The 17,212-nt window shown below is 52.2% G+C and overlaps 7 protein-coding genes across 7 annotated transcripts; 3 read left to right on the forward strand and 4 right to left on the reverse strand.

The window, feature by feature from the left end:
- Positions 1-1,954: 1,954 nt before the first annotated feature.
- On the forward strand, positions 1,955-3,159 carry J4E83_001216 (uncharacterized protein; the record flags this gene model as incomplete). The annotated part of the gene is made up of 2 exons (XM_049328173.1): positions 1,955-2,346; positions 2,397-3,159. The coding sequence occupies 2 exons, from the start codon at positions 1,955-1,957 to the stop codon at positions 3,157-3,159; spliced, it is 1,155 nt and encodes a 384-aa protein (XP_049192691.1).
- A 2,581-nt stretch (positions 3,160-5,740) lies between these two features.
- On the reverse strand, positions 5,741-7,111 carry J4E83_001217 (uncharacterized protein; the record flags this gene model as incomplete). Its single annotated transcript, XM_049328174.1, has 1 exon — positions 5,741-7,111. The coding sequence occupies one exon, from the start codon at positions 7,109-7,111 to the stop codon at positions 5,741-5,743; it is 1,371 nt and encodes a 456-aa protein (XP_049192692.1).
- Positions 7,112-7,496: 385 nt separating this feature from the next.
- Positions 7,497-8,144, reverse strand: J4E83_001218 (uncharacterized protein; the record flags this gene model as incomplete). Its single annotated transcript, XM_049328175.1, has 1 exon — positions 7,497-8,144. The coding sequence occupies one exon, from the start codon at positions 8,142-8,144 to the stop codon at positions 7,497-7,499; it is 648 nt and encodes a 215-aa protein (XP_049192693.1).
- A 653-nt stretch (positions 8,145-8,797) lies between these two features.
- J4E83_001219 (uncharacterized protein) lies at positions 8,798-10,413 on the forward strand (the record flags this gene model as incomplete). The annotated part of the gene is made up of 2 exons (XM_049328176.1): positions 8,798-9,655; positions 9,730-10,413. 2 exons carry the CDS (start codon positions 8,798-8,800, stop codon positions 10,411-10,413), a joined length of 1,542 nt encoding a protein of 513 aa, XP_049192694.1.
- Positions 10,414-10,523: 110 nt separating this feature from the next.
- Positions 10,524-11,336, reverse strand: J4E83_001220 (uncharacterized protein; the record flags this gene model as incomplete). The annotated part of the gene is made up of 1 exon (XM_049328177.1): positions 10,524-11,336. The coding sequence occupies one exon, from the start codon at positions 11,334-11,336 to the stop codon at positions 10,524-10,526; it is 813 nt and encodes a 270-aa protein (XP_049192695.1).
- A 537-nt stretch (positions 11,337-11,873) lies between these two features.
- J4E83_001221 (uncharacterized protein) lies at positions 11,874-13,805 on the reverse strand (the record flags this gene model as incomplete). The annotated part of the gene is made up of 7 exons (XM_049328178.1): positions 11,874-12,440; positions 12,525-12,694; positions 12,743-12,933; positions 12,988-13,139; positions 13,191-13,314; positions 13,364-13,556; positions 13,613-13,805. 7 exons carry the CDS (start codon positions 13,803-13,805, stop codon positions 11,874-11,876), a joined length of 1,590 nt encoding a protein of 529 aa, XP_049192696.1.
- A 1,109-nt stretch (positions 13,806-14,914) lies between these two features.
- On the forward strand, positions 14,915-17,011 carry J4E83_001222 (uncharacterized protein; the record flags this gene model as incomplete). Its single annotated transcript, XM_049328179.1, has 9 exons — positions 14,915-15,026; positions 15,079-15,107; positions 15,157-15,540; positions 15,591-15,667; positions 15,719-15,817; positions 15,864-15,927; positions 15,982-16,117; positions 16,167-16,334; positions 16,386-17,011. 9 exons carry the CDS (start codon positions 14,915-14,917, stop codon positions 17,009-17,011), a joined length of 1,695 nt encoding a protein of 564 aa, XP_049192697.1.
- Positions 17,012-17,212: the final 201 nt, after the last annotated feature.

A 17,212-nucleotide genomic window follows, 5' to 3' on the forward strand; every position in this document is an offset into this window, starting at 1 on the left:
TGACCCGCGTGCACGTCATTGCGAGGGGGTCCAATGAACGCACCGTCGTGAAGAAGGGTGCGCAGGCGAGATGAGAGATGATGCGGGGTATGCGCCTCGCTGGTTACACGACAGCACGCATCGAGGTACGGGCTGCTCTGACGTCCATGGTCGAATCTTCATCTGCCCGTGAGTAGTGCCGACTGCGGGACGTACACGGTGCATGTAGGGTAGTATCAGCGCGTATCGCGACGTGGAGCAACGGGCGATTGATAGTCAAGCAGGGTCCGGTCGACAGCGGCGGCTATGCTCGGCTTCCCGCTCAGGGACAGAGGGCAGTGCTGCATGCACGCAATCATGTCCCGCAACACCCATGGACTTCGTGGGGCTTCCCTCCATGTGCTGCTGTAGCTCGTGCTGAGGGCCATGGCGTTCGTCATCCGGTGCGAGAGGGAAGTCGGTTGTTGCGGTTACCACACGCCTTCCCGAGAGTCTGCCCGTCTGCGGCGCGGAAATATCGTCTTCGCTGCCGTGCAACTCAGTCATTGTTTTTGGCGTAGATCAGGTACCCTCGAGCACAAGATAGATTGGGTGCGCGTCTGGTTGCAGCGGCGGCATGGAGACTGGTCGTTGCCCGCATACGAGCACGGACGATCCCAAGGCTTGCTTGCAGCTCGTCGAGCGCTGCATGACACCAGCAACAAAGGGATGCACTATTGTGGCTGCTTCTGACGTCCCATCCGCATTGTTGAAGATGACATGCTCTGCTCGCCGCTGACTATTGTTTTGCCGCCGGCCACAGAGCCAATCTCCCAGCATCATGGGCGCGCCGTCGTGGAAAATTCTCGGGGTGCCTCATCGAGTCACCACACCCGGATATCAGCTCCACTCTTGCACGTCGACTCACATAAAGCGTTGATGCTTCCTGAAAACCACCGGTCCACTCCGTCAGCATCGCCAGCTGCCACTCCACTGCCTTTTGACCGGGTTCTGTCCCACGCCTTCACAGTCGACGTCAGCAGCAGCATCCGCTCTACGCGCAGGACCGATTCCTGCGTCCAGCCGTCTTCCAGGCGTCCATTCCCGTCCAGTGTGCCACCCCACGCGCCCATCTGGCCCCGCGCATTGCGCACTCTGCCCTGAAATCCAACTATAAGGTTCATCCACCTGTACCATCCGTGAGCCTCCCAGCCAATTAGACAAGGGTTACCTGCATCAATCCCCACGCCGCATCCTTTACCCCAGACTCACGGCATTTTGTCCTAATCCAAGCCTCGAGGTCACATACAGCAGCTTCCAGACCGTGCCCTGCCATTGTGTCACTTTCACGCATGCCATCGGTCCGTAACTGAATCGGTACGATTGCTTACAGCACCTTGTGTCATATACACCCGAGGTATCCAGGCGCCACACATCCTGCTCTCCAAGTTACACATATCCGGCTTGTGGGATGAATTTCGGCTTCAAAAACAATACTTCGCACTGGCCCGTTGGACAAGAACACATCAACCGATAGTCTGGTCAGATCCCCCGCATTTTCATCTGTGGCTGCATGCCATCATCTCGATCCTAAGAGTCTCGGAATAACGATAAGCTTGCTTTTTCTACGGTTTCTGGAGGCTCCACGGACCTCTTAGCAAGCCTCGTCAAGCTTGACTTGCCGAATCGGAAAGTGATCCCGAAGCCAGCTACCCACGGGCACGCGAGCGATCGTCATCGAAAACGCCTATTCTTATCTATTTTTGTGGCACGTAATGGACTCATCTTTGACACTGCTCAGTGCAAATATCCGTATTCTGGTACGTGGGCCTCCCCTCATTATGCATTTTGCTGCATTGCATGGTAGCAAAAGTGTCCGTGTCTTACACCGGAGAGAGCCTTGGTGGCGGGTCCTTCATGCACGACATAACGGCAGGGCAACTCTTATAATTCGCCTCCCACACTCAAATTTTCTCTCACATGGACATCAGCTAACATGATCACCTTCAAGGATACCCAACTCGCTCTCATTCACATCCCGTTACCTCTGTATCGCAACTTTCTCCAGTCTATTCTTCAATTAGTTCTGCCCAATGCGACGCGCAAGTCTTATGGAAATGGCTCTGGCGCCGTGCAGCCGCCCAAAGGCTGGCCCTGCGAACATCCCTTTGTGAATATCTCCATTACACCAGTCGAGTGCTCCATTGTATGTTCGAGGACGCTTGCGAGTGAACTATTTCTGCCTGTCCTCAACTTGCTGGATCCTGAGTCAAGAGCGTCTGTCAGTATCACCACAGATGACTATGTCGTAATGCAAGTCGATGGCGAGGGACTTGATGCAGGACAACGCGTCTTGGAGTTGACAAGTCCTCTTGCTCTGGCTGGAATGTAAGTAGAGGCCATCACAAGGCTTCCGCACAAGGCTGACTTAATTCCAGCCCTATATTCTTCATCACCACCTACTTCTCCGACTACATCCTGGTCCCACTGCGACACCGATCGCAGGTCGTACAGGCGCTAGAAGAGCGTGGTTTCCAGTTCGAAAAAGACACTTCCTCATACGTCAACTCTTTCCAACATGCCCGCAAGCACTCAGCCGCGTCACTGGAAGTTCAGCCGCCCAGTACCCCTCCGCCAACCACGATTTCAGAGCTTCAAACCAGGACCTTCGCTACACTTAAGCGTCGTCAAATTGTTCCCACGGTGGATTCGAGCATCCGGCTCGTGCAGTGCGCCGGTCGACGCGACAGTACAAATGGCATGTCTCAAGCTCGAAACCGCAACAGCATGACGACAGCCGCCGACGACGCACTCCACCTCGGTCTCGTAAAATGCCTCATCACGCAGCCATATCCGAAATTCTTATCGCTCACACTAACTGATACCGAGTCTGCCGCGCTGCTGCTCGACCACAGCTTACTACCACATTTCGCGCCAGATACTCTCCTAGGCTCCAGAGATGAGTTCTTGACACCCATCACCTTGGATCTACGAGGTCTGCCAATGGAAAGCACCGGCATTGTGTGCGGTGTAGCTGGCAGATTAGTCGGCGAAACCACAGGGCAACTGGAGGATCCTGTTGAGATGAGTTATTTGAGCACCGCGCGTGCTGGAACCGTCATGGTTGCTGAGCAGGAGCTGGAACGTGCACTTGATGCTCTGCACGGCGCTGAAAATGGTGTTTTATCGGCAGATGAGTAGTTGTGCTCGTGTGGAAGTGCGGCACAATTCCTTTTTGGATGTGACGACCGGTGCTGGCTGAATCGAGGTCGCTTGCGCCTGCCAAGTATGCGGCCTTCACTTCCCACTCGGCTCGCATCGGCTCCTCTCTTTTACTTCGCGACGAACAACGTCGCTACGATTTTCGCATTTGCTGTATAGGATAGGATTTGGCGAGTGGATCAAAAGTTATCATTTATGCGTACAATCAGTAGCTGTGTAAATGCGTGACGCAGCGTCTTCGCCCTAACATCGATTTGTGCAAGTGGCCACTTGCATCCATGGATACCTCACGCCCGCGTGCTGCAAGGCAAGAGCGCCCCCCGCCGCTGCGCCTCTCTCATCCTACCCGCATGTCCTCGATATGCACGACGACGTTCCTCGAACTTCTAGTTTCCATGGGTAATCTTGTTGGTTCACATGGATGCATAAGGGATGTGACAGCTGTCTCTTCTCCGCCAATCGCGATCGAGTGGTTCATTTGGCCCCCACTGCGGCTGAGATCTTGAGATGGTTCAGCTTGATCTCATCACAACAATCTGCGATGTTCTCCCACTTCGACAAGCATGCCGATAACCTACTAGGAACAGTCTCATCCTAAATATAGCGTCGCTACAAAGCTACGAAGCCGACCGCGAACGGCCTCACTATCACACATGGCTATGGCCACACATTCGCCGCTGGCCTTTGTGGAGAACAAGGACGCGCCTCTGAAGCTGATTGAAGTGACCAGCGATGGCCATGCGAGGAGATTGGAAGTGACGGAACATTTGATCGAGCAATACATCGAGAAAGATTTCTCGGCAAGTTACACTAGTGTTCCAGGTAGATGCCCGTTAACATGAGCAAAGACAAATGGTAGCAGAAACGAGCTGCCAGCAAATGTCGAGACCATCAAGCTATTGTGGGTATGGTCTTTGCATTGTGTGAAGGTTATCGCACTGACCCTGATTATCACAGCTGGTCGAGGCGCGTAGGAGAGTACGATGGCAACATGACACCTGTACCTTTGTCGTCGCATGCATTTGGGCGTATTGCTCCATTTTCGCGAACACCAAAAATATACTCCCGGGTCCTTGATTACAGAGCTGCGACATACGTCTTCGCCAGCCCTCAACTGCCCTCACACATGGCGCACACCTCGCCGAAAGAGATGCGAAGCAGGTATCTGAGTAAGTGGCAGATGAACTCAAGCTTGGTAGTTAGCTCAAAACCTTAGGTTTTATCTTACAATCGGTGCCTGGAGCGATGTCCCACGTGTGTATCAGCGCTTCTTTCACATACGACTTCTCCACCAGACACATGTACATCTTTATGCATGGTCTTGCAAGCAACAACTACGACCGCTTCTCGAACGTCATACAAGAAGGGGCCTCTAGTACATCTGCATTCCTCATCCCAAGTATCATCGTACGTTTCAATCTTGAACGGATCGTAAAAGCACTTAACCTGTGGCAAGACAGGATTTACTGGCATGAGCGAAGGGTAGGTATTCGATTTGACCATCACGATAATCCCGAGTTGTCCAGTATTGATTTCAGCACACTATCTAAAGATCTCAATGCCGCGAACATCAATCTCGCTTACGTGGTGTGGTCTTGTAAAAGCATCTCGCGTATGCTCGACTTTCTTGACCAGGTAGCAAAGCGGTACAAAAGCCAAGCTATCGCGAAAAAGATACCGGAAGACGATGCGACTGAGATTGAGCAATTACTCCTCGACTCTCATGCACAAATGCGATCTTGGAACGCGGGCCTTGAGGATCGCGCGGAATATCTCTCTAAGCGAGGACAAGCGCTCGTACAAACTGTAAGTAGCATACTCAGATAGGTATCTCGTGGTCGAATTATTGACTCCGCATCTCAAGGTCTACAGCAGTATTGCGCAGCGCGATTCAGCAATAAGTCTTCGTTTAGCGAGCACGAGCACGAGCCTTGCACAGTCGTCACAAAGCATCGCGCTATCAACTTCACGCGACAGCAGAGTTATGAGGATCATCGCCGCCATCACCGTGTTTTTCTTACCAGCAACCTTTACTGCCGTAAGTTCGATTATAGCATAGTTTTGACGAAAGATAAGCTGATACACAGCAGACATTCTTCAGCACAACATTCTTTGACTTCAAGCCCAACGAAGACGACAAGATCTACTCACAGTGGATTTGGCTATATTTTGTTGTTACGATAATTTTGAACTTGACTGTGTTTCTCGGCACATGGTACGTGTGGCGTAAGAAAGAGCTCGAAATCATGGCATCATTCACCTCAGCAGATAAAGACAAAGGCGTTCCGGCTGTTGAAACGTCTGGAAGAGGACTCGACGTAGAGACTGCGCAGTATGTTGAGCGGGAGATTAGTCATGCAGCACCGAGATTCAAGTCGCACACGACCTCGAAGTACGCATAACCGGGTCAGCGGCAAACACATTATGTCTAAACCGAAGCAAACGCATAGCGAGAATCAGAAAGCTTTGAAAAGCAACGGGAAAAATGTATTTCGGGGGTTACACAGAAGTCTCAGTCCTTTAATATACATCCTCCTCCTCTGAACCGCGCATCACAGTCTCAACCACGCCCATACGCAGTCAGATACGCCTTGCTATACGCCGGGCCATTCACGCGCAGCAACGCAAGCTCAAGAAGTCTTTGCGCCCGTGCGATAGCTACGACAGCCTTCATAACAGGATCCCGCTTCAAACAACGACTATCAGGGTATACATTCTGGCAAGCATCGTCTACCGCGGCATAAGCTTGGGTGAGCGATTCTTGCGCTTCCTTCACCCAAGCGCACTGGTATGCACGGTCGCCATATGGAATACCGCGTTGGATGTAGAGAACCTGGGCATCCAACTCATCGATACCAAAAGCTCCTTGCGCCATGACCTCGTCGACGCATCGAATGAGTTGCTCCTCGGGAATGGACTTGGGAGCTTCTGGCACGTCGTATAATGAGAGCAGAACTAAAGGCTTGGGCGATGAATCAGCCTCATGGTCGGTGTCGCATGGTGGTTTGGCACTGGTGGCTACATCGGAGGTACTTGCTGGACTATCTTGGTCGTATTCTTCGTATCTGACGTTAGGACTGAACCTTACCCGTCGCGAGTGACTGGCCTTGGGGCCTTTCATGTGTGTCTTGTGATATGGATCGGCTGCTCTCTTTGCCAGTCGTGTGAATGTGTCGTATCGATATAAAAAGGCCTCTAGAGTGGTAGTTGGCGGCCCACCTCGTGCGCGGAGTCCATGGCGTCCCTCGATTTGCGCCGTGTTTGGTGGCCTATTCTTTGACGGTTCGGCAGCTATCGTCGTGACACTAGTCTGCGTACCGATGTGACAGACTTTGTTGCCCTCTAATAGAGTGCTCTTTTCTACCGATTTGGACCGGCTATACTTCGATGGCCCGGCAGTTATCCGCGGGACACTGGTCGATGTATCGTTGACACTGGGTTTGTTCTCATCCAACACCTTTGTTCTTACTGGCATAGCCTGACCTGGCTCAGAAGGCTTACTGTTAGTAACACTAATAGGTGAACCGATAGCACCAGTTTTCTTCCCGTCCAACACATCGCTCGTCTCTGCGGATTTTGGCTGGCTAGGCGGAGAAGGCTCAATGTTCGTAGCAACATCCTTCTTTACCTTCTTTACCACACCTAAACGACATAACCGCTTGATTGACTCCTCCAGGGCGAATGAAACAGCTGCCTGTTTGGTCTTCGGCTTTGCAGAGCATATGTCGGCGTCGATTTTGCTAGCCAACTCTGCTCGCTCTTGATGCACGAGACTTTCCTGCAAGAAATCAAAAGCAATCGGATGCAGAGCCAAGATAGTCTTGCCACTGCTTTTCGAAAGCACATAGCTGCGGAAATTCGGCTTCGTTCGAGCTTCTTCAATAGTGGTTTTGAGAGACCATGTCTGGACGGTCTGGGACTGGTTGTCCATAGTTGCAGAAAGGGCGCGGACGCGTTGAGATTTGTTGAAGGGTGGTGGAAGAACAGACTGAGGCTGAACAGTGGTGGCCGAAGGTCTCCCGAGTAGAGGCAATTTGGAACTCGATGGTCAGTGGAGTTGGCTCTCATAACAGTCAGGTGAGGTTTATGGCTATTCGTGGTGCAGACTTGTAGACCGTGCCACCGACTGCCATATCAGGTTCTTAACCGCAAGCACGGATTTTCTGCGCCACGATGCAGCGATCGGTGTTGATTCACCAAGCCCTAGGGTGAAGGACTTATTCCCTGCTTTCACAGCAATGGAGGTGATAGCGTTGAACTGTCAAAGACCTTGTCAGGAGTCACGCTCAGGCGATGTGGACAACACCCTCGTAGCATTACTGGTCTTTTCGCTGCGACTCGTCCAAGATCAATACGGTGGGTCCAAAGTCCTGCTCCTCGAGCGTATCACTATTGATTCCTCTCCTGATGTTGTCGTCCCGAGCTTCTTCTTCCGTTGCAAAGCGGTAGCAACGCGTCTCAGCCAGTCCAAAGCGCTTGCCCTTCACGAGGAAAGCTTTGATACCTCGATGCGTGATGACAGCGATGTTGCTATACGTCGCAGAAAGTTCTTTCAGCCTTCTTCGTACTGTCTCGGCACGCTCAGTAGCGCCTTCAATACTATGCACTGGATAATCCCATTCTTCATGGCACTCGGAGAAGTCGAATTGCGGAAACTTTGACGCTAGCTCTTTGCGCGACAAGCCCTTGTTACAGACGGTGTCGTTGGCTTCTCGAAGATCGGGCCAGATCTGAACGGGGATGTGAAAAGAACCTGCCTCCGCCAAGAATGGAAACATGTTTATCGCAGTTTGTATGGTGCGGGTCATGGGCGAGATGAGGATCAAATCTGGCTGGACTGAGAGATTAACGCGCTTGGTGGATGCGTTGCCGGCTTTTGTCAACGGCGGATCTCGGTGTGGATAGCCGCGCTGAACGTTGTGCAGTGCTTCGCCATGGCGTATGATATGTACACGCGCTGTCATGATGTTCCCAAGCAAGTGGATGACGCGGGTGTTAAAACGTAAAATCACTGAAGACCGCCGCTCAGGGTTATCGATAAGAAGGCCTGAAGCTTAGCATCGCTTGAATCGTCGAAGCTCCGCTCCTGCGCGCTCATCTTCCACGTCATTGCACATATCGTCGTCAACTTCCTTTCTGAATGCACTCCGGAGCTACTGGCCAGGATAATGGATTCGCTGCATCTTCATCACATGCCCGAGGTATGCAGCTGCCGCTGGGCCCCCTTCGACGGCGCATGAACTTGTTCAGGAGATGGCGGCACCCACCGTCATCGATGCCAAGGTCGCCGAACGATCTCCGCTATCGGATGTTGCATTGATCTGCATCTGATAAGATGAGATTGATAAAATTCCCCACCACCTACTCCGCTGGAGCCAATCGCGAACACCGCACGTACGACGTCAACCTCTTTTTTAGGCAGAATGCTCGTACTGCGACAAGGTATAAGAAAACTCTGCGAGTGTCTATCGGCCGTAGCATTCGTGCAGTGCCCTGATGCTGATGGGTACGCGATGTGTTTTTGGGGCGTGCGGTAGGCCTTATAAGAAGCAAATCGAGGATTGTAGTACCTTCAACATCTAAGCTTCTGTGATATTCGCTCTTTACCCATCACACCATGCGGTTCTCTGGCGTCGTTCTCGCCTCGCTGGCATCCATTCTGGTCCATGCTCAGAACAACACAACCTCATCCTGGCCATGGCAAACCTTCAAATCTCGCCCTGGTTTCGAGCCCCCGGTACTTTCAGTCAACAAGACTGGTGACACCGCACCGGGAGTTATCACTTTCCCTCAGAGTGGAGGTGGGGCCCATAACTACAGTCTGAACATCTTCCAAGAAGATGGCGAGTTGGTTTGGCAGTCTGGCTACGGCGACTACGCCGCCTTCAGAGTTTCTGATCTCTTCGGCGAACCCGTACTGGCCTACTTCAGTGGCATCTCTCTCACAGAACCTTGGGGTTTCGGGTATGGAGTAATCTACATCCTCAACCAGCAATACGAGAGCATCTACAATGTCACTCTCTGGAACGAAACATACCCACTCGAGAGCATCTATCCGCTGTACGATCCTACTCAGTACCAACCTTTCAGCTGGGTTGATATGCACGAGAACCTTATCACGCCCGAGGGTACGATGTTCATCGCCGCTGTGAATGTTACCCCATGGGATTTATCATCCATCGGCGGCCCGAAGGATGGGTGGGTTGTGGATTCCATTGCGCTTGAGCTCAACGTTACGAACAGTGAGATTCTTTGGCAGTGGAGCCATCTTGACCACGTGGACCAAATCTCGCTCGAAAGCGCTGTGCCAACGTATCCGCTTGGTGAGCTAGGCAAGAACAGCAGTTACCCTTGGGGCCCGTTCCACATCAACTCCATCGAAAGATTTGAGGATGGAAGTTACTTGCTCTCTTCAAGGCATTACTGCTCCATCTACAAGGTTTTCCAAAACGGCACCGTGGCATGGACTTTGAACGTAAGTTCTCATCCCCGTTCACATCCTTCCAACGGTACGCACTAGTGGGTTGCGCCATGCTAACGAAACCCCAGGGACATTCCGGTGGCGACTTCGCCCTTGAGAATGGTCTTTCCTTCTGCTACCAGCATGACGCGCGTATTCATCCGTCTCGTTCGCCCAACACCACCACCATCTCTCTCTTCAACAACGACAACAGCGCCGTTGTACCTAAAGTCAACGAAACTACCGGAATATTCCTCTCCATCGATGAGCGCACGATGACTGCGACATTGCTACAAGAACTCGCTGACCCAGACGATGTCATCTACTCAGTCAGTCAAGGCAACATGGAAGTCCTCTCCTCCAACCACTCTATCATGGGATACGGCAGCGTCCCGACTCTGAAGGAGTTTGATCAAGATGGCAATGTTGTGTTGACTGTGAAATGGGGAGAACCAGAGAAGGTGCAGAGCTACCGCGCTTACAAGGCCGAGTGGGTTGGTAAGCCGAGCACCAAACCTGATGTGTACGCCTGCAAGGCGAGCAACGGCACAGAGGTCTACATGAGCTGGAACGGTGCCACCGAAGTTGACACGTGGACCGTATTCGGTGGTGCATTCAACGGAACCCTTAGCAAGGTCGCCAGCGTTGAGAAGTCTGGTTACGAGACCAAGGCAGTCGTGGGTCACAAGCTTGGGTTCGTGAGGGTAGAGGCAAGTGGCGAGGAGATTGAGACTGGGGTCTCGCGTGTCGCAGCAGTATCGGAGATGTGCTAGACAGTACCTACGTATGTGAATGTTAGGAACGCGAAGTGCACATCGGTAGGATAATAATCGATGCACTACGCATCCGTATGTATTAATCGACACTTCCGAGTACGTTCAGCCTACCATGGGTAACCTCCCGTGTTATGAATAAAGTTGCCACATTCGTCGTCTCTCCTTCCATCAACAAGCTCCATAATACTCTTCACAGTGTCCTCCGCACTCCTTGCACCAAACTCCACTTTGTTATATGGGCCAAGATTAGAAGCCGTGAAGCCAGGGTCGTAGCAGAAGACCTTCATCTTGACATTGTCTGCCTCTTTCGCAGCATCAGCATCGCCCTCCCCAGCTTTCTCAAAGTCCTCCTGCGGTATACCCAGCCCGTACTCCACATACATACACGAGCTGATCATGTTGAAGGCGACCTTGCTGGCGCGGTATGGGACGGCTTGGATCTTGTACATCGGGCTCTCGGTGGAGAGACGGCGACCGATTGAACCAGCCCCTGACGAGATGTTGATAATGCGCGGGTTCGCGCTCTTCTTCAGCGACGGAATTACGGCGTTGGTAAGAAGCCATGGGCCTGTTGCGTTCACGTCGAAAGCCGTTGCCAAGCGTTGCCGCTCCGTCAAGCCTTCGGGCAGCGCGACTGCAGCATTGTTGAAGAGAATGTCGAGCTTGCCGTATTTCTTCTCGATAAGGGTTGCAGTTTGCGCGATGTGGTCATCGTTTTGCAGATCAAGATGCACAAGCTCGATGCTACCAGAGAGCTTGCGTGCTTGCAGGTCTTCGAGGGCGGCCGACCCTTTTGTAGTCGATCGTGAGGCAAGGAGGACGTGATATTGACCCCGCTTGAGGAGCTGATGAGCGATCTCAAATCCGATGCCGCTGTTCGCTCCGGTGACAAGAGCAATCTCCTTGGCGAGGGACTGCATTGTGAGTGATGATGGGGTTTGAAGAGAGTAAGGTAAAAAGAGAAGTGTCTCAGTGACTTCAACATGGCTTAACATGGGCTTAAAGCCACTGTAATATACATTTTCTACCTTCGTGAGAGTCTGGCTGCAGCCGGACTTATGATCTCAAATTCCGCAATGATGCGCTACAGTCGGCCTAGCGGTCGTGCCGCAGTCGTGTGCGTAAACTGTGTCTATACGTTGAGACGGTCATTTTACGACTAGTCGACGTTCTCGGGCGGATGAGAGTAGGCCAGGCCGGACTATCTGGACGCCTAAAGGCTTCAAGCCGGCGTTGGAGGCTCGGAGTACAGGTTTTGCACTTTCAATCGCCGGCGCTAGCATCGAAATGGACTAGAGAAATTGCACAAGCACCACCCCGGGGCCGTCCACGGGTGCGCTGTGGGCGTCATCAAGAGCTAGCACGCTGTGAAGCATCGTGGAAGAGTCAAAAATAGCTGAATTCGTTTTGCCAAGTATTGATACCATGCAAGTATATAAGATCCTTCGAATGTATCGTTACCTGACCTGCACTGCAACCCCATCATCACCCCGGATTTGCGGAGACAACGAATCGGCTCGCAACTCTCTCACTGCGACATCCGGGGACTTCAGCCAATCTTGCTGCACCAAACCTCTACCGCGCTCGGTCATCTGAAGATGTGGAAGCTCCTCCCGTAATGCGGTGATGCCACCTTTGACGCTACTTGCGGAGATGGCTTTGGCGCGGAGCACGCTCGTCGCGACGCGGGCCGTATCACCACCGTAGCAAACAATATATACATCTTTGCCAGCAAGGTCATGCGCACTAATGCGCTCGCTTGTGAATGTTGATTCCAACTCTTTCCATTGCTTCTCGAGAACCGCGGCATCCGAGAACGGGCTCGGTGTGGAGGCATTCAGGCTTTGTAGCGGTAGGTTGTACGATCCTGGGATGTGACTGGTGACGAAGTCCTCTGGCTTCCTCAGATCAAGCAGGACAGCACCGTTGTTTTTCTCGACGGATTCGGCAAACTGCGATAGCGCTCGTGTAGGTGTGAGTTCCCATGCTTCGTCGTAGCGGTACAGATCGACTGCGGTGAGATTCTGCAGTTATGTTAGCTATGTTTGACAAAGCGCGACAGCATGAGGGTCAGCCGCGAAGATACTGAAGGAAAAAGTGTTTTTTACCTCGTTGTGTATAGGTCGAAAAGCGGAATCTCCAAGCTTGTCGAAATATTCATCGATGTACTGATATGGGCCATCGCAGGCCACGAATGCGCAGTCGATGATACCGCTGGCACCGGCAAGGTCGGATAATGTGCCGTCATTTTTTCGCTTTTCGATATAGTTGAACAGCCCTGAAAATGTCAGTGGATATACTTGTACTGCGAGATAATTCCGCTTACCTTGCAAATTAAACCCTGAAGATGGACCGCAGATCAGACCTGCGCGGCAGAGTGCCAGGGATAGACTGAAAGCATCCTTAGAGCCCACCTCTTCAATGGCATCCACGGAGTCGCGCCATGGGAACTCGACAGGGCTCAAAAGAGCGAGAGATCTAGGCCCTGGAACTCGATCGCCTGCGGCGGTGCACACACTGGGCACTTGGTCAGGCTACATCTCCATAAGCGGTGAGAATCTGTCGACTCACCCTAATCGAACCACAGACGGCTTTGCTGACTTGAAATATTGGCCGAGCCCTGTCATCGTCCCAGACGTACCCATACCCGCGCACATGAGACGAATATTGGGTAATTGCTGATGTATTTGCGGTCCGGTCCATTTGACGTGCGATTGCCAGTTCTTGAGAAGTTAGCTTGTGCTGCGTCGACTAAAGGCGATGGGGTAGCTTACTGCGTCGTTTTCGTATTGATTGACGTTGAGGATTGCTTCATCCTTTTCGGCCATGATTCTAGCTCGATGTATACCGCCGCGTTCGTCGTGTGGTTCTGGTTGTGAGGGACCACCGAAGAGCGTACTGCCAGTGAGTTAGATGGCTTCGAGAAACAAATAATTCCTGCTCGTACATGTCCAGTCCGAAGAATTGCATGAGCCTAAGTTTTGGAGCCGAAGTCTTGTTACTCAAAAAGGCGCGAACATCTTGTATCCCGTGGTTGATACGAGAAACCAGGGCCAGAGATATGACGGTAGATCCCGAACTGTACTCGACTACTGTCTTAGACTTCTCCGGATGGACCTCTTTGGTCAACATGTTCAACGCTGGCATTGCATTAGCATTGATCGATGCTGCCACCGTCTCATTACTTCGCACTTACCAGGCATGATCTTGACATTGTTCGAGGGATGCATAGACATCATCTTCGCATGTATTCTGACACCATCGTTGTAGTACGGGTTCAAGCTTGGCGGAATCTCAACGAGAGGAATCATTGGTGTGCGGTCGGGGTCGAAGTAGTTCTGCAGAGCATCTGGCCCCGAATACGCGTTCAAATAATTCCGTGAGACCATATTGAAGTGAGCAGAAGTTGTACGAGACAATACGAGTGCAGCCCAAGCGCTGGAACGGACTGCTCTTTAAGTGAGCGCTTTCGCGGTGACACATCGGAGCCTGCCTGTCGAAGTCGATATTGAACCAAATGATCTACAGCACCGGGATATTTTTGCGTGGGCATCATGCAACATGCAACGATGAAGGTGCTCATCGGTGTCACTTCATGGGTGCTAGTGCTGGGCGAAGATCAATTCCGAAGCGGGACTCGTACGGTAGGATTCCCGCTGCGGCCATGGGAACGTCCCGCGTCGGCCAAGACGTGTTACTATAATTTACGGGCGAGAGCGTAACACAGAAGTTTCCTTGATGGGCTCATTGGACGGGATGGTGATGGTCGTTGATGGCTTCGAGGCACATTGAGGCACATTGAGCACATTGATGGCGGCGAGTCAGGACGAGACGCGCTCGTGCTATTGTGTTTTCGGACTAGCGTTGACGCGACATGGGCCACCCCACGGGTGTTCTGGAGTTTTGAATGTCACGAACCTCGCCATGTGTCGGTCTGACACGACGACAGGGTATGAGAGAACATTTGACGTGCATACGTCGCAATTCTTTACCGAAGCCCGCCCCTGCGTGGAGCACACGCGCGTAGTCGCCCTCATTGTACTCAACAGCGTTCCCGGTGAGCGCGCCACGAACTGGACGTGCTGCGACACCCATTGCTTGTTGCAGATTGCTGGTAGCTGCCGGTCATAGTACCTGGGCGTAAGAACATTTGGCAGCCAACAGGACCCAAGAAGCTAGGGTACGAGCGTAGACGCTTACACATCTAGTTTGCATCGCGTACTTTGCAAGGATGTATTCGGCTCCTTGCGTCTTACGTCTTCGGAAGTATACACAGAGTGGAAGATCAACCGATCGGCGTGGATGGACCAGGTTGAGTACTACATGTCAGATTGCGGTCACAAACCGCGTTGGCATCTGCACCAACGTTGTCTCCACCGCTTCAAGTCGCAATCATATCTGTCCAGCTCGGCCCGTGTTGAGTCGTGCTATTCTTTTATCAAGCCATCCCAAGACACCACCGACTTCGTGAATACGGAAAATCGAACATCTCTGAACCATGGCGACAGAAGATCAGCCCCAGGCTGCCATGAGCACACCGGAAAAATCTCTTGCGGAAGCCTCCTCTGTTCAGGCGCCAAAACAGCCTCCAGAATTCAACGAACAAACCAGTACGGTATGCGCAGATGACATTCCGAATTTTGCTAACTCCATACTTCAAAGACTATGTACCAGTCAAGACGATCATTACGGTGGGTACTTACCCGGCTATTCTCACTTTCGGTACTTACATACCAGCAGATTTTCCTTGCTTGCGCGAGCGTCGACTTGTTGGCCTTGATGGATCAAACAACACTTGCAGCTAGCTTGACCATTGTCAGCAAGGATCTTAACGCCAGTAACGAAAGCGCGTGGATTGCAGGCGCATACTTCCTGACGTCCACGTCATTCCAACTCCTCTACGGACGGCTTTCTGACATCTGGTCCCGCAAGGTGCTCCTAGTTATCGGTATTGGCATCTTCTTTCTCGGCTCGCTAGCTGCTTCCTTGGCAAAGTCCGCTCTGCAGCTGATCGTCTTCCGTGCATTCATGGGCGTTGGAGGTGGCGGCCTCATGACGGTTGCGCAGATGATCGTATCGGACATTGTACCTCTTCGCGAGAGGGGAAAATATCAGGGTATACTCGTAAGTGAAGTTGCAATGCGTCCTGTGGTATGCCACTCACACCATGTTAGGGCTCTGTTGTAGCTTTGGCGAATGGCATTGGGCCAGTGATAGGTGGTGCACTCGCTTCCCAAAGCCACGATTCTTGGTATGGACATCCTACTGACATCCAATCAAAACAAGACTAAGGCGGCTGCAGGAGGTGGATCTTCCGGCTGAACTTGTTCCTATGCGTTCTTACTACTGGCTCCGTCATGTTCTTCATGCCACTCAGAAAGGTCGACGGTAGTTGGAAAACGTCAGTACTGGCTACCTTCGCTCATGTCAAACACTGACAATATCAGGAAATTAGCAGCAATCGACTTCTTCGGAGCGTTTCTGGCTCTCGCTGGGTCTGCATTGCTCGTAGTATGTTGCGCGACATCATCAGTCATCCATCCTGGCCAACGCTAACCATCCTAGCTCGCCTTGACATGGGCTGGGGGAGAGTACGCTTGGGGATCGGCGCATGTCATTGCAACCCTGGTAGTTGGCATTGCAGTCTCAGCTATCTTTGTCGCGTGGCAGTGGAAAGGCACCAGCGTGCCATTGATACCGAGTAGGTTTGCTCCGAGCAACAGGCAAAGCTTCGTGCTGACTCAGACCAGTGACCATCTTCACATCCAAAGTCGTCAACGGTGCCGCGCTGACCATGTTCGTGAACGGCTGGAACTTTCTTGTTCAGGTCTACTACATTCCTTCATTCTACCAATTGGTCTATGGCTACTCAGCCGTGAAGTCCGGAGCACTACTACTCCCCATCACGCTCACACAAAGTAAGACAATATATCCCATCCACATCGGTTCGTGTCTGACTCTCACATAAGCTCTCTTCAGTACCCTGTCAGGTCTTATTGTACACTGGACCGGTCGTTACAGAGAGTGCCTACTGGTAGGCTGGGCGATATGGGCGATTGGTCTGGGCCTCATATCGACACTCGATAGCCCATCTCTCGGAAAGCAGATAGGCTACGGCCTGCTCGCTGGTCTTGGTCTTGGCAATACACTGCAACCCTCACTCATCGCTGTTCAGGCGGGGGTAGAGCGCAAACACATGGCTGTCGTCACCTCGACGCGCAACTTCGTACGCAATCTTGGCGGCACCCTTGGCCTCGCGATCTCAGGTACCGTGATCAACAACGCGGTTCGATCATCACTGGTTCCGTACGGGCTTTCGAGGCCAGAAATCCGGCTGTTGCTGGATTCGCCAGACATGTTTCGGGAGTCGGTCGGCCAAGAGCGTACCGATCTCGTCAGAGCTGCACTTGCAACAGCGTATCAGCAGGGCTTCCGGATTGTTTTCATAGTCGGCGCAGTGCTTAATGCGCTCGCATTCGTCGCTGCTTGGTTCCTGATGCCTCAGGTGGAGTTGAGCAGAAAGGACGATGTCCAACTGAAAGAGGAAGGCAAGAAGAGAGATGAGGAAAAGCGCGGCACGACTTCCTCTGCATAAAAGTTTTGATCAGGACAATCAGAAGGAACGGCGAGACGCAGGACACAACACGATGAGCCAATTTTCGGGCATCTGAGATGCGACGACGATTGCAACTACCGACGACGCAGGATGGATGCCGGGTAATCAATAGATTATCATCCATAGAGTCATGATTACTATACACCCTAGCAAACCGGCCCCACATCGAAGAAGTACACT

This window comes from Alternaria metachromatica, assembly GCF_023757995.1.
Source record: "Alternaria metachromatica strain BMP 0045 chromosome Unknown scaffold_2, whole genome shotgun sequence".
In the NCBI taxonomy this organism is placed as follows: Eukaryota; Fungi; Ascomycota; class Dothideomycetes; order Pleosporales; family Pleosporaceae; genus Alternaria; species Alternaria metachromatica.